Source organism: Eumetopias jubatus, unplaced genomic scaffold (assembly GCF_037043125.1).
Source record: "Eumetopias jubatus isolate StellerSeaLion01/CBP00866 unplaced genomic scaffold, mEumJub1_p1.0 scaffold_13, whole genome shotgun sequence".
Lineage (NCBI taxonomy): Eukaryota > Metazoa > Chordata > Mammalia > Carnivora > Otariidae > Eumetopias > Eumetopias jubatus.
Window position 1 is genome coordinate 12,810,899 of NW_028274819.1, and position 15,323 is coordinate 12,826,221.

Genomic DNA, 15,323 nt, shown 5'->3' on the forward strand with positions numbered 1-15,323 from the left:
TAAAATAAGTCACTGGGATGTAATGTACAGCATAAGGAATATAGTTATTAACATTGTTCTACCTTTGACTGATGGTAACGAGACCTATCAAGGTGATCATTTCATAATGGATAAAAATGTTGAATCACCATGTTGTACACCTGAAAGTAATATGGTATTTTGTCGATTATAATGCAAAATACAAAGCCAGAAGCTGATTAATTAATTAAAAAGAAAAACTTTTGCTGTCAATACCTACAAATATCATGCCACCTCACAAGCACTTCAGATTCTGGTAGGTGGGTCTTTTTTGAAGGGAGTGATTGCTTTACAGTGTAAATACTCACACTCACGAGGCCTCTATTTTTCAGTTTTTTCTTTTTTTTTATTGAAGTATAGTTGACCTATAATATTATATTATCAGTTCAGTTTCTCATATCAGACTTCATTAAAGCAAGACTCACTTTTACATACTTAGGATCCTTTCTAAAAGTATGCCCCCGTGTTTTTACCATTTTAAGTAATTTATCTTCCACAAGCTCAAAATTGTAAGCTTTACCAATACTTCCCATAGCGTTGTTCTTAGAGTCAAAATCCAGAAAGCATCCTGTTCGAATTTGAGTTCTTTCTGGAACCATAAATGAAAATGACATGACCCGGTATGAAGGTTCATTCTATATGTCAACTCCACTGGGCTAAGGGATGCTCGGACGGTCATTAAAATATTATTTTTGCGGTGTGTGCGAGAGTTTTTCTGAAGAGACAGCACTTGAAGAAGTAGACTGAATAAAGAAGATTGCTATCATCAATACAGGTGGGCATCATCTAGTCCATCGAGGGCCTGGATGAACAAAAAGGAGCAAGAAGGGAAAATTTGTTCTCTTGGCTGGTGCTGGGACATCCATCTTCTCTTGCCCTTCGACATTAGAGACCCTGATTCTTGGGCCTTCAATGTCAGACCACAACTTACCCCATATGTTCCCCTTGTTCTCAAACCTTCAGGTCAGACTGAATTACACCACTGATTTTCTTGGTTCTCCAGCTTGCAGATGACAGATCATGGGACTTCTCAGCCTCCATATTGTGTGAGCCAATACCTATAATAAATCTCTCAATCTATCTAAATAAATAGATAGTTATATCATTATCATTATAATGATAGATGATAGATAGATAGATCTTATTGGTTCTGTTTCTCTGGAGAACTCTTATATACCCGGTATGATTTGCTTTGTTTCCCTCAGCCAGAAACCTAAAAGTCAAATGCATTTTGTGTTCAAATCTACTCAGGTCAGGTGTCTGAAAGTTCTACTTTTATTTCACTCATATGAATTCTTATTTCTGATTCTGAAAGGTTCTCATCTTTGCACTGTTTATGTATCTTGCCATCATCCAAAAGAATATAAAGCACATATATAATATTCAATAAATTATATATAATTTTCACCAAATGAAATGGTTTTCAAAATGTGTGATTTGTGCCCTCTCTACTAACCATTAAGCAACAGCTAAGACACTGGGTGGGGCAGGGGCGTAGATGCTGTGGGCACCATCATATCATCTGTTGATTCTTGGCCAGGTGAGAAACACCATCACAGAAAATCTGTCCTTCCCCCAACCCAGTCAAGCTCTGCACTTTTCTCTTCCATACACTGTAGTTTCTGGAATGAACATTCAAATGGTGATCGTAAATGTTTTTAAGAGTACAACTATCTAAGTGTAGGGAATGACTTGAATTATAATTGTCTTTTAAGCCTTACTTCAAGTGAGCTGACATTGCCATACAGATCTTCTTAAATGCATTTTCAAAGCACAGTTTGGTAAAGAGGGCAGGTGGGTCTATATTTCAAATAAGGCAATGTAGCTTCGAAGAAAATAAGTACATGGATCACAGTGGAAAATCAGCTGTGGTTCTGAGGACTTTGTGGTGGAACCTGCTGGTTGTCTGCCAAAATTTGTTCTTTCCTTTTTCTCCACAATAATCAAATTGGGGCTGGGTACCTGGCTGCTTAGCTATGGACTATTTTTAGCACCCTGGCAATTAGACATGACTATGGCTAGCTTCTTACCAACAGAGGTGAGTAGAAATGACGGTTTCTACATCTAGTGGAGAAACTTTAAGACATGAGGTTTGCTTCTTCTGTGATCTATCCTCACCCTTCTTGCCCCCTGGGACCCTGTGTTGACCATGTAAATAACAAGAAGGCCCTAGATCGGGGATAGGCAAATGGTCTCTGTCACAACTACTCAACTCGGTCATTGTAGCACAAAAGGAGCCATAGACAACATATATGGTGTGACTGTATTCTAGTAAAACTTGATTTATGGACACTGAAATTTTTAACTTTATAATATGATTATGAATCATGAAATATTATTCTACTTTTGATTTGTTTACAATCAAACATTGAAAGTATAAAAACCATTCTTAGCTCACAGGTCATTAAAAACAAGTGCTGAGTTGAATTTGGCCTACCGCCCTTAGTTTGCTAACATCTTAAGAGATGTTGACCCTACAGATGGAAGGAACTTGGGTCTTTGAATGCCTGTTGAGCAGAACCACTCACCAACCTGGAGCACTCACCTTGGACGGGTGCAGGAAAGAGGGAATCTCCCCTCTTTAAGCCACATTACAGTTAGGTGTCTCTTGTTACAGCAGATTAATATTTTACCTTAACTAATACCTAATCCATAACTCCTGGCTACCCAGGGCACTGCTCTGTCCCACAGCCCTCCTTCTGAAAAGCCAAGACAAGAAAACTAGGTCCTCACTTGCTTCCTCACTGACCTTTCCAAGACCTGAGGGAAAAGGCTCGGCCCAGAGCTCCCTTCACCTCCTTGTTCCGAAGACTGTAGATGAGGGGGTTGAGCATTGGCGTGACAATGGAGTAGAAGACAGACACCACCTTGTTGAAGTTGAAGGAGGAGGCCACTTTTGTCCGGACATACATAAAGAAAAGAGTGCCATAGAAGAGGCTCACCACGGTCAGGTGAGCTGCACAAGTGGAGAAGGCCTTTCTACGCTCAGCGGCCGAACGGATATGCAACAACGTCCAGACGATGTTGCCATAGGACACAGAAATGACCGTAGAGGAGGCCAGGAGCACTGCCAGGGAGACTAGGAAGTCTGTGGTCTCCTTCAGGGTGACATCTGAGCAGGACAAGGCTAGCAGGGGTGAGGCATCACAGAAGAAGTGGTCGATGACATTGGGGCCACAGAATGTCAGCTGGGACATGAGGTAGATGGGCAAAACAGGTGTAAAGAGGCCCACCAGCCAACAAGCAGCTGCCAGACGGACGCAGGTGCCCCACGACACCAAGGCCCCATATCGGAGAGGCATACAAATGGCCACATAGCGGTCATAGGCCATGGCAGCCAGTAGGAAACACTCGGTTGCTCCCAGGAAGGTAAAGATGAAGAGCTGAGACAGGCAGCCAGCATAGGAGATATTCTTGCCGCCACCTACCCCAATAAAACCAGCCAGCATCTTAGGCACTGTCACTGACGTGTACCAAATTTCAAGGCAGGACAAGTGCGTCAGGAAGAAATACATGGGTCTACGTAGCCGATGGTTCAAAGCCACCACCAAGATGATGGCCAAGTTCTCCACCAAGGTGAACAGGTACATGGTGAGGAAGAGTGTAAAGAAGAGGAGGCGTGCTTCATGCACCCCAGCAAAGCCCACCATGACAAACTCTGTTACGTGGGTCCAGTTTTGGGCATATGGCAGCATATGTGGGAGTGGAAGTCAGGACACTCATGGCCTCATAGACGAAGACAACTCCAAGAAAACCAGTGAGGATGGTGCACTAGGACATCTTTCATTTTGGAAGAGGAAAGCAAAGTCCAGTCACTGTCCCTGCCCTCAAAGAATATATAGTCTGTGGAGGAGCTCCAGAAAACAGACAATTTCAGTACAAAATTTAAAGTGCTGGGGGCACCTGGGTGGCTCAGTTGTTAGGCGTCTGCCTTCGGCTCAGGTCATGGTCCCAGGGTCCTGGGATCGAGCCCCGCATCGGGCTCCCTGCTCAGTGGGAAGCCTGCTTCTCCCTCTGCCACTCCCCCTGCTTGTGTTCCCTCTCTCGCTGCGTCTCTCTCTGTCAAATAAATAAAATCTTCAAAAAAAAATTTTTAAGTGCTGGATATAGATGGTGATATTATGGGAGGAAATAACAGGGAAGCTCCCCCAGTCTGGAGGAATCCAAGAACACTTCCTGGAGGAAGTGTTGTCTCAATCGGAACCTGGAAGATAAGGCTAAGTGAGTGAGATAAAAGAGAAGTAAAGAGAGCACAGCAAGGGGGCGCCTGGGCGGCTCAGCCAGTTAAGCACCTGTCTTCCCCTCAGGTCATGATCCCAGAGTCGTGGGATGGAGCCCCTTGTCGGGCTCCCTGCTCAGTGGGGAGTCTGCTTCTCCCTCCTCCCTACCCTCCCATAAATAAATAAAATCTTGAAAAAAAAGAGAGAGAAGGAACACAGCAGGTATAAAATCCCAGATACCAGAGAGAACACCATGCATTTGGGAAATTTTAAGTACATACAGGTTACCATGGAAGTTAAAATCTTGGCTTCCTGATCAAGCATACCTGGCTTTAAATGCAAAAGAATTTAACTAGTAGACTAGTGCGATTTTACAATAGATAATCCCTCTAAAGCATTTAGCACCATGTTTGGGTCAATACACAGTAGAGAAAAATTTTAATGTTGACTTCTCCTGGAGTCGAGTATGGAGGGAAAATGGCTCTTGTTGAGACTGAGGCGCTTAAACAGAGGAGCAAGCTAAGCCCTCTGCCCTTCATAAGGACCAAGTTTGCTGTGCCAAGGCAGCTTTGGCTTGTGGTGGAAGGATTAAGAAGGGACACAGAAAGCCAAGTGGGGAGGTTTTGCAGGTCATAGCATGGGGTGATGATGGCCACAGGCACGAGGCATGGGGAGTGAGCGGGGCTATTCAGAGACAGAATCGGGGCACCTGGGTGGCTCAGTATGTTGGGCGTCTGCCTTTGTCTCAGGTCATGATCTCGGGGTCCTGGGATCCCCACGTGGGGCTCTCTGCTTAGCGGGGAGTTGGCTTCTCCCTCTCACTTTCCCTCTGTGTTCTCTCTCTCTTCAAATAAATAAAATCTTTAAAAAAGAGAGAGCGAGAGAGAGACAGAATCAACAGGATTGCGTTTGAATCCAAGTTCCAACGTCAACTTGAGATGTGTGACCACGGGCAAATCACTAAAAATCCCTTTTTTAAAAGCAGATAATAAAAAAAAGAGGTGTTGGGAATGCAAACTGGTACAGCCACTGTGGAAAAAAGTATGGAGATTCCTCAAAAAATTAAAAATAGAACTACCCTAGTATCCAATAATTCTACTACTGGGCATTTACCCAAAGAAAACAAAAACACTAATTCAAAGGGATACATACACCCCAATGTTTATTGCGGCCTCACCTACAATAGCCAAACTGTGGAAACAGCCCAAATGTCCATCGATTGAGGAATGGATAAAGAAGATGTGGTGGATATACATACAGTGGAATATTAGCCACCAAAAAGAATGAAATCTCGCCATTTGCAACAACACACATGAATCTAAAGAGTAGAGTGCTAAGTGAAATGTCCGTCAGAGAGAGACAGAGACCATACAATTTCACTCATGTGTGGAATTTAAGAAACAAAGCAAATGAACAAAGTGGGCGGGGAGGAAAAAACCAAGAAATAGACTCTTAATTATAGAGAACAAACAGATGGTTCCCGGAGGGGTGGGGGGTGGGGGGCTGAAATAGGTGATGGGGATTAAGGAGAGCACTTATCCTGATGAGCACTGAGTAATGGATAGAACTGTTGAGTGACTACAATGTACACCTGAAACCAATATAACATTGTGTGTTAACTCTACTGGAATTAAAAATTTTTAAATAATAATAATAATAATTTTTTTAAAATAAAAAAGAGGTGAGTGAGATGAACACAAGGTGAATAAGAATAAGAGAAATAAGATGAATTCCTACCTTTAGATTAAATGAAAGAATATAAGGTCTCCATTATATGGCTGTTTTAAATCACAACCCCAAGTTCTTTGACACTTTTCTCATTGAAAAGCGGGGCCTGTGGCCACTTCCCTTGAACCTGGGCTTGGTGACTGCTTGTCTACAGAATAAGACAGAAGTTATGCTGTGCCAGTTTCCAAGCCCAGGTCCTAAGAAATGGATTCCTCTTCCTGCTTCTTGGAAGGCAGGCACCAGGGTGTGAGGAAACCCAAGCCGCCTGCAGAAAGGCCACGGTGGGAAGGAACTAAGCTCCCCACTCTCAGCTGGGGCTGAACTCCCACGGACAAGCTGGCCAGGTGACTGAGCCACCCGGGAAATAGATCCTCAGCCCCCAGCCAAGCTAACCCAGCAGACACCAGCCTGCCCTGCCGGGCCGTCCCCCACATTGCTGATTTTTGAGCTAAATAAGGGATTGTTGCTACTTGAAGCCACTAAGTTTGGGAGTGGCTTGATTAGCAGCAATACATAACTGAAACAATGACATCCTGGTTCTGTAACCTCGGGGGAATTATTCAATATCTCGGACTCTGGAAAGGTATTATGTCTTGCCTACACTCACAAATGCCTACACTGGGATTTGAATTCAGGTTGACAAGGTCTAAAACTCTTGCTCCTTCCCCTAAAAAAATAACTAAGCGCGTTCCTGCTGGCTTCAACATTCCATGATTTCCCGGCAATGAAAGCACAGAGAGATACAGTCAGGGAGAGGTCAAAGTCCTCAGATTCCTGCATGCATCTGCACCATGCCTAAATCCACAGCGAATGGTCTGTAAACACAGGCTTCCTGGCCAAATCACTGCCTCACAGCCCCAGACACTTTATGCTTCTGCTGGCTCCAGGACATTCCAGGACACCATCCCTGCACGTTTCTCCCCTCTGCAAGCTGCCTTATAATCTAGCAGCTTAGGAGCAGTGCCTACCCTTCCTGGATGCCCTTCCTAACACATACTCGCTGCACACACATGCTGCAGAAGCCTGACCTGACTTGCTGTGTTATAAACAGTCTTCATCGCATCCCAGGCCCTAATCTCTACTTAATAAAGTAAAATGAAGCCAAGTCTTGTTTTCCAAAAGCCCAGTATTTAACCTACATGATTGTGTGGATCATCGAATCAGCTCTTCCTCTGCTGCCCAAGACCCAGTTGTGTTCTTTGAGATCCAAGACACTAACTCCAGCTGTGAAATGGATTGAATCTTTATACCGAGAAAACCATTCAAAAAGTTTAAATGCATAAAATACTTGAATAGATGTCCCATTACTTCATTTACTAATGTATATTAATTCCCCCTCATTCATTAAAAAAGAAAGAAAGAAAGAAAAAAGGAAAGAAAACACATTCAAAAAAATAAATAAATAAGGAAGAAAGATTCTTACAATTATCAAACCCTTGGCAAAGTTTGAAATCAATAGCATTTGAAACGGATTAATCTATAATTTACTGATGTGGTTTACCCAGACTTAGATTCCTGCCACTTCCCCAGTCAAGCTCTCTTCAAGGAGCTCCTGGGTGTCAGGCATTGTACTAGGCACCAAATCCGTAAGAGTTCATGAGCCCTGCCCTTGAAGAGCCCAGAATCTTACAGGGGAGACAGGAATTGTCCAAGGGCTACCACAGCAACATGATGAGCTCCTTTTCATGCATCTGGGAGAACAGCAGGGACAGTTAGTCTGGCCCCTAAGGCAGGCGAGAGATAGGCAAGATCAAGAAAGAATTTCCAACCACATCACAGTGAGGGACGAGATAATCCTTGACGGACAAAAATCAAATCCTTGACTGACAAAATTCTAATCCTAGGGCGCCTGGGTGGCTCAGTCGGTTCAACGTCTGCCTGCGGCTCAGGTTATGATCTCAGGGCCCTGGGATCCAGTCCCATGTCAGGCTCCCTGCTCCGCGGGGAACCTGTTTCTCTCTCTCTCTCCTCTGCCCCTCCGCCCTGCTCGTGCTCTCGTGCATGTGTGTACTCACGCTCTCTCAGATAAATAAAGTCTTTAAAAGATAACAACAATAATAAGAATCCAGGTTCAGCAGAGGAGAGTGGGGTGGGCCAGGGAGCAGAGGAGATGAATCTGTGAGAAGAGACTGTGGGGCCCCCACCAGGGAGAGAAGACAGAGGAAGCAGGACCCCATTCAGGTGTCAGACTACTCCGGTGTCTTCATACCCCAAGTCCCCCACCTCCTAACCAAACTGTGATGAAAAAAACTAGATGGAGGGCAATGTCCAACCCAACTGAATGGATTTTTCATGGAATCGTGTACGTCACCAGGGATGGGTTCAATGAGGAAAGCTTTCTGGGCTCCGAGCCTCCCCTCAGAGCACTCAAATCCTTTGTTGGTAGGAGAGGAGCCTCCCTCCAACGAGGGAAGAGAGGATGTCTACGGAGCTCCTCCCATGGCCCACATTCTGCGGGGCTTAGATCATCTCATTTTGTCCCCACAACAAGGCTGCGATCCCATGACCTAGGCTTTGTCAAGGTAGGACTGTCCTGGGTTTCATGCCGTTGAAAAAACAAGCTCAGAGACAGCAAGTGACTTGCCTCGGATCAAAGAACTTGGACGTGACAGAGATAGACGCAAATGCTGACGGGCCTGACCCAAGAGCCGGTGCCCCCCACTCGGGCCATGCTGCCTCGCTCTGCCATGGCCTTTCACTGTGGGACACCCCTGCACCCAGGCAGCCACCCTGCCTGTGAGGTTAACTCCTCTGCACTCAGGGGCCCGCAGGAGAGATGCTTCACAGGCTCCGGGACTATTAACCCATGGGCCTCCTCTCTGGGTTGAGAGAACTTTATCAGCCAGGTGCACGTAGGGAGCAAGAGCCAGCAGGGAAGGGGACAGTCACAGGGGACAATCATGAACGTGACTGAATGCAGACAGAGGCTGCACAGGCGCTTGGCCTAATCTGACGTCCTCAAAAGAAGGTGCTCCCTTGGCTAAGGTTTTCCCTGACAAATACAGAAAAACAGTTTGGGGCTCAGGCAGGGAAATCCAAACTGCATTCCTGCAGCTGTTTGCAGCTACGTGACCAGCTCCCTGTCTCCCTGCTCTCTCCACCTAGCCTCTGGGACGCTCGTCACCAGTGGTGAGACGAAGTGCCAAATGAGCTCACTAGCACGCAGACAAAAATTTCGGGAAACAGCCACCACCCCAGGGCAAGCAGGCAGTGGTGGGTGGGCTCCAGGAGGCAGACAGCAAAGGCTAGGCTCCTTGCCCCTGCTCACGGCATGCCCACTTCTCTGCTCCTGTGGCAACGTGACAGCCATGGCCCATCTCTCGCCACCCGGGTGCAGACAGCCCGGGTGCCCAGCACCACCTCTGCAATCGGGAGCGGAGCTCGGCTCTGGCACCATCGGGGACTAGCTCTAGCTTGGGAAATCCCTTGATCTTGCTGAGCCTCGGCTTTCTCATCTTCACATGGGGGGCACGACACGCAGATTTGCAGGGCTGGTCTAAAGATGGAAGGAAACAGCAGGAAGTGGCGTTCAGGGACTTTGCCCTAATTGTCTTTGTTCTCTCTGCCTGTGTGGCTTCCTCCTGCACTTCCTGCAATTCTCTGCATAAGGCTATTTTAGCAGAGAGGCCCGTTCGGACCGCCTGCCTGAAAGTGCAGCTCCATCACGCTCCAACCCCCTTCTTGCCTTGACATTTTTGTCACAGCCTCACTGTCATCTGTTAGACATTTATTTGTTTGGCTATAACATCACACACACACACACACGCACACGCACGCACGCACGCACGCACACACACAGCTCCTTGAAGACAGTGCCTTTGTCCACGACTGTGTTGCCAGTGCCAAAAGGAGTCACTCGTTTGTAATCTGCATGCAATAAATTGTGATGTAATAAAGGACTGGGTACATGCTCTGAGCATCCTGCTGAGCCAGAGTGCTATTTCCTTTCCACATTCAGCTACTGGTCTCAAGGCAACAAGAAAGCAAGGAAGCTCACCAGGACTTCTGGAAGGAAGCACCCTCCTGTGTGGGTGTGGATGTCTCTGCAACCCTCCTACCCATCAGCTCCAAGACACGAGATGTCTGTGGATCTGGACTAGCCCGCTCCCACTGGCCTGTGGGCGGAATGGGTGGAAGTGATCTTATGTATAATTTCCTTTTCTTAGCTACTGACCTTACTTTTAAACTTCCTGAAAAACTGTACTATCTCAGCTCTTTTCAAACTCTGCTCCACTGAGCCCTCGATGACTAAGTCAGGTAGCTATGCAGGGGAAGAAAGGGACCCGGCATATGAGGCTCCCAGGAGCCTTGTTTCAACCAGCTAACAAGTGACAGAGTCCAGAGGAGAATACAGCCCAGCCTGACCCCACGGCCCACCATCCTTCCACGATGCCACCTCCCCGGGGCTTAGCATTCCTACCACCAAATCTGATCAGTAACTGAGAGCTTCTCGAATTATTCTGGCAGCTTCAGTACTGAATAGGCATGACCTGTTCCTCACGGCTACTCACGTATAGCCTCCCCATAACGGGAGCACACGGGAAATGGAGGCAGAAGAAAATACATGGAACATCTCTGTAGTCAGATGTGCAAAAGAGACCCCAGTGCCAGGGTGAGCTGGAGAGCCCACTACTGCAGAGGGAACCAAAGTGAGCATTGAACTTTTCTGAGCTTCTAGCTCCTAATCTTTAAATGGGAATAATACCTGCTTTTCCGGGCTCCCAGGATATTAAGTACATCAGTGAGGTAACTGACGTGCAGACTCTTTGAAAACATTAACGGTACACCCCAGGAAGACCTTCTTATAATCTTGCTTCTGTTGCTCCCCGACTATGTGATTACCGCCAAGTTTCAGTAAAGGGAGAGCCTAGGGGGTGGCAGTCTCAGTGGGGCCCTGGGAATGGCCTTGAAGGCGCTGCTGATTAACAAGCAAACCGATTCTGTTTAGACTGTAGGTTAATTTTAGGTGACTGGAAAGGGAGGGGAAATGAAGGGAAACTTGGCACCCCTACTCTATGTGACCTTAAGCAATCCAGTTGAATTCTGTGTGCCTCTATTTCTTTGCTTGGAAAATGGGTTGGTATTTAAAACCTCAATGACTCAGTAAAAGAACTTTCAAAAGAAGAAATGAGACGACAAATTGGGGCAACTCTGAAGAAAGGATTGGGTTATACTGAAATCAAGAATTCTTACCCTAGGGGCACCCAGGTGGCTCAGTCAGTTGTGTGTCAGACTCTTGATTTCGGCTCAGGTCATGATCTCAGGGTCGTGAGACTAAGCCCCACGTTGGCCTCCATGCTGAGTGTGGAGCCTGCTTAAGATACTCTCTTTCTCCCTCTCCTTCTGACTCTCTCCCCACCTCATGCTTTCTCAAAAAAAAGAAGAAGAAGAAGAAGAAGAAGAAGAAGAAGAAGAAGAAGAATCCTTACTCTAGACCTGGTACCTCTTTGCAGATGGTGTTCTTCCATGCTCCACCTTCTGTATGCTCTCTGGGTATGAGCTCCGAGCTTCCAGCTTTGGTGTAAACCAGAAACTGAATAGCCTCTCTCCAGGTGCCTCTAAAGAGCCACTCACCTGCCCCCTGTTATTTCCCCATCTCTTCTCTGGGGGGAACACAGAGGCCTAACATACTCAGAACCTTGGGGCTGGGGGCAAATGTAGGTCATGGATCTCACTGTGGGACACAGACCCCAAATTCAAGGATCACAGCTTCTCTGAACCTATGGAAAAGGGAGATCCACCGTCAGCTGAACTAGAAAAGGAAGAAACAAGGGTTGTCACTGGCTATAAGATGACTCATATCCCACCCCCCGGGTGTCCCATTCTCCCGTGGGATCAGGTCTCCAAGAGGTTTGAAGCACTCAGACAAGAAAGGAAGGAAGATAATGAATCATGGAAAACTCGGCCTCAGGGGATGTACGGAGGCTCCATGGGAGTCCCAAGTGTGTAGACTAGCTGGACAAACATCACTGCAGGACGAGGGGCCTGCTGAGGAGGATTCCACGCCAGCTGGACTCTTTGCCAACGTCTTTGGCTCCAACTACTCTAGTATAGGGTGAAATGAAATCTTGAGACTTCCACATTTATGACGGACGCGAGGAAGCCTTCCTTCACTAGAATGGGCCGGATATCCCCTCCCTACCTGCCTGCCCTTTATACCCCCGCGGGGAAAATCTACAATGACCACAACGGATGTTACCTCATAGCTTCTCTGGGCCAGGATCTGTGCCGTACAGACGTGGAAGACCCAGCCTGAATCCTGAAGGAGCTCACAGTCCAATAAAGGTTGTGACTAAGACTCACTTTCATCCAGAACGTAGCAAAGCCAAATTGCCTTCCTTCCAAAGAACTTCCTCCAGAGCATTTGATGATTATCTGCAGGCTGAGTAATCTTTCTTCTCCAGAAAGGAAATATGACATCATTTCACTATAAAGCAAAAGGAACATCAGGGGTGTGATCCTATTCTGATCGTAGGAGGCAGCTGAGCCAAAGCTAACAGCACCCTGTGGACGACTGGCCTTGAACATTTCCTAAACACACGGGTTTCTCTCTGCGTCATATGACTGCATTGGCCTAAATGCTTCAGGGGCAGGTAGCTTGTGTCCCCAAATAAATGAGAAAGCTCCTGGATGAGAGGACCATGTCTTACATTTAGCTGCATCCCCCAGAACCTAGTGCCATGTAGCTCAGTGTAAAACAGCACAGACATGGATTTGAATCCACATGAGCCTCTTGATGGATGTGTTACCTTGAGCAGGTCGGGCCCTCTGAGCCCATTTTCTCAACGATAAAGCTGGAAGATAACACCATCTGACAAGGATGTGGTGAGAGACAAACGAGGTACCGAGAGTGAAGAGCTCCCTCACCTAACTGGACATGAGGCAGCCACACTATAGAACTCTGGGCCGCTTGAGGCAGGAAGGACGTTGAACAGTGGCATACCTATGTCCCTGCACAGTGGAAAATTTTCAGCTCTGACCCAATTTGACCCAATCTGACAGAGATGCTTCCTCTCCCAAAATGCAAAGCAAACCGCCCCCTGCTCTTCGGCGCTGATATCTGAGGCTGGTCCAAAGCCGCCGGGAAGACCACCACACCAGCTGGCCGAGAAAGAACTACCTGGAGAGCCAGGGAAACAGGCAAATGCCAAACCTCTGCTGTCACACCCCAGCCCCCCTGGTTCCTGTCTTTCTCCTCCTCCCCTCTCTCCCTCGGGAACATTCTCTCTTCTGCCAGCAACACTCTGCCTTTACAGTGTAAACCAACCCAGCCTTGGGGGTTCTCCTGAGTCTGTCACTCCGTTGTCCCAGTTTTACACCCTAGAAGTCCAAAATCAAGCAATGAAAGGCAGAATGCTTCTCTGTGAGTGAGGGCAATAAAAGAGGCTGCAGATGGTCAGATTCCTTTTATTTTGCTCTTGCCCAAAGAATCAAATATCCCAGCCCAGAAACCAGAACACAGAGGAGGATGAGCAGCTGCCTCTCTCCGACGGAGGAAGAGGAACCCAGACCGGAGGGAAAGGCTGGGGGGCTTCATCGGTTCCTCCGAGCGGGGATTTGAAATCAGTAGTTGTACTTTTATATATCATCATCATGAAGGATACAGAATGGGATGCAGTTGTTTTTCCAGAAGAGAGGCTCAATCTTCTCTACATGATGATTTGCAGCCTTAAAAACATCCAGAAGCAAAGTCCGGCCTGGTATTCTTGCAGGTGTTCTTTTTAACACATTTTTATCATGACATAATTCCGATATCTACACAAGAAGAAACATAATCACTTTATACCCACTACCCAGCTTTATCAAATATCAGCTTTTGACAATTGTTATGGACTGAAGGTTTGCGTCTTCCCCAAAGTCCTATGTTAAATCCTAATGCCCACTGTGATGGTATTAGGAGGAGAGGCCTTCAGGAACGAAGTCGGTCATAAGGATGGAGCCCCTATGAATGGGATCCGTGCCCTTATTAAAGAGACGCCAGAGAGTTGTCTTGCCCTTTTTCCACCATTTGAGAATACAAGAATTCGGCGGTCTGTAACCCAAAAGAGGGCTCTCACCGGAACCCATCCAGGCTGGCTCCCTCCTCCCTCCTAAGAATTCCAGCCTCCAGACCATGAGAAATAAATCTCTGTTGTTTATAAGCCACCCAGTCAATGGTGTTCTGTTACAGCTCCCTGAACTAGGACAGCAATATGTACTTAAGATCTTTTTTTTGAAAAAATACCATTAATAAGGGGCACCTCAGTGGCTCAGTCAGTTAAGTGTCTGGTTCTTGGTTTCGGCTCAGGTCATGGTCTTGTGCTCATGCGATCAAGCCCCGGGTCAGGCTCTGCACCCAGGGCGGAGTCCACCTGAGTCTCTCTCCCTCTCCCCCTCCCCCTCTTCTCTCTCCCCTTGTGCATGTGCTCTCTCTAAGAAATAAATAAATAAAATCTAAGAAAACAATTAATGATAGATACATGATAGAAAGATAATAGATCGGGGCGCCTGGGCGGCTCAGTCGTTAAGCGTCTTGCCTTCGGCTCACGACATGGTCCCAGGGTCCTGGGATTGAGCCCCACATCGGGCCCCCTGCTCAGTGGGGAGCCTGCTTCCCCCTCTCCCACTCCCCCTGCTTGTGTTCCCTCTCTCGCTGTGTCTCTGTCAAATGAATAAATAAAATCTTAAAAAAAAAGAAAGATAATAGATAGATAGATAGATAGATAGATAGATAGATAGATAGATAAAAACAACGCGGTTGAGGCGCTCTGTTTATCCGTGTCTGGCCCATTACCCTCACCCCCTCCTCACAATTAACGAATATCATAAATTGGGAATTATCCCACTCATGCATGATTTATGGTATTTGCTATCCATAAACATTTTGTTGTTTTGTTTTGCATGCCTTTAAAATGTATATAGATGGTATCCAGCGCCATATATCACTTCGTAATTGGCTTTTTTCACAGAATATTTTTATTTTATTTATTTATTTACTTATTTGACAGAGAGAGAGATTGAGACCGACCACAAGCAGTGGGAGCAGCAGAGGAAGAGGGAGAAGCAGGCTCCCCACTGAGCAGGGAGCCCGATGTGGGGCTCGATCCCAGGACCTCAGGATCATGACCTGAGCTGAAGGCGGTCGCTTAAACGACTGAGCCACCCAGGTGCCCCCAGAATATGGTTTTTAATATTTTTTGTTGGGGTGCCTGGGTGGCTCAGATGATTAAGGGTCTGCCTTCAGCTCAGGTCGTGATCTCCAGTTCCTGGGATCACGCCCGGCTTCCAGCTCCCTGCTCAGCACGGGGTCTGCTTCTCCCTCTGCTCCTCCCCCTGCTCATGCTCTCTCTCTCTCAGATGAATAAATAAAATCTTTAA

The 15,323-nt window shown here is 46.8% G+C and overlaps 1 protein-coding gene across 1 annotated transcript; it reads right to left on the reverse strand.

Moving 5' to 3' along the window:
• Positions 1 to 2,759: 2,759 nt before the first annotated feature.
• OR6Q1 (olfactory receptor family 6 subfamily Q member 1) lies at positions 2,760 to 3,713 on the reverse strand. The gene has a single exon (XM_028111147.1). The coding sequence runs from the start codon at positions 3,711 to 3,713 to the stop codon at positions 2,760 to 2,762; it is 954 nt and encodes a 317-aa protein (XP_027966948.1).
• Positions 3,714 to 15,323: the final 11,610 nt, after the last annotated feature.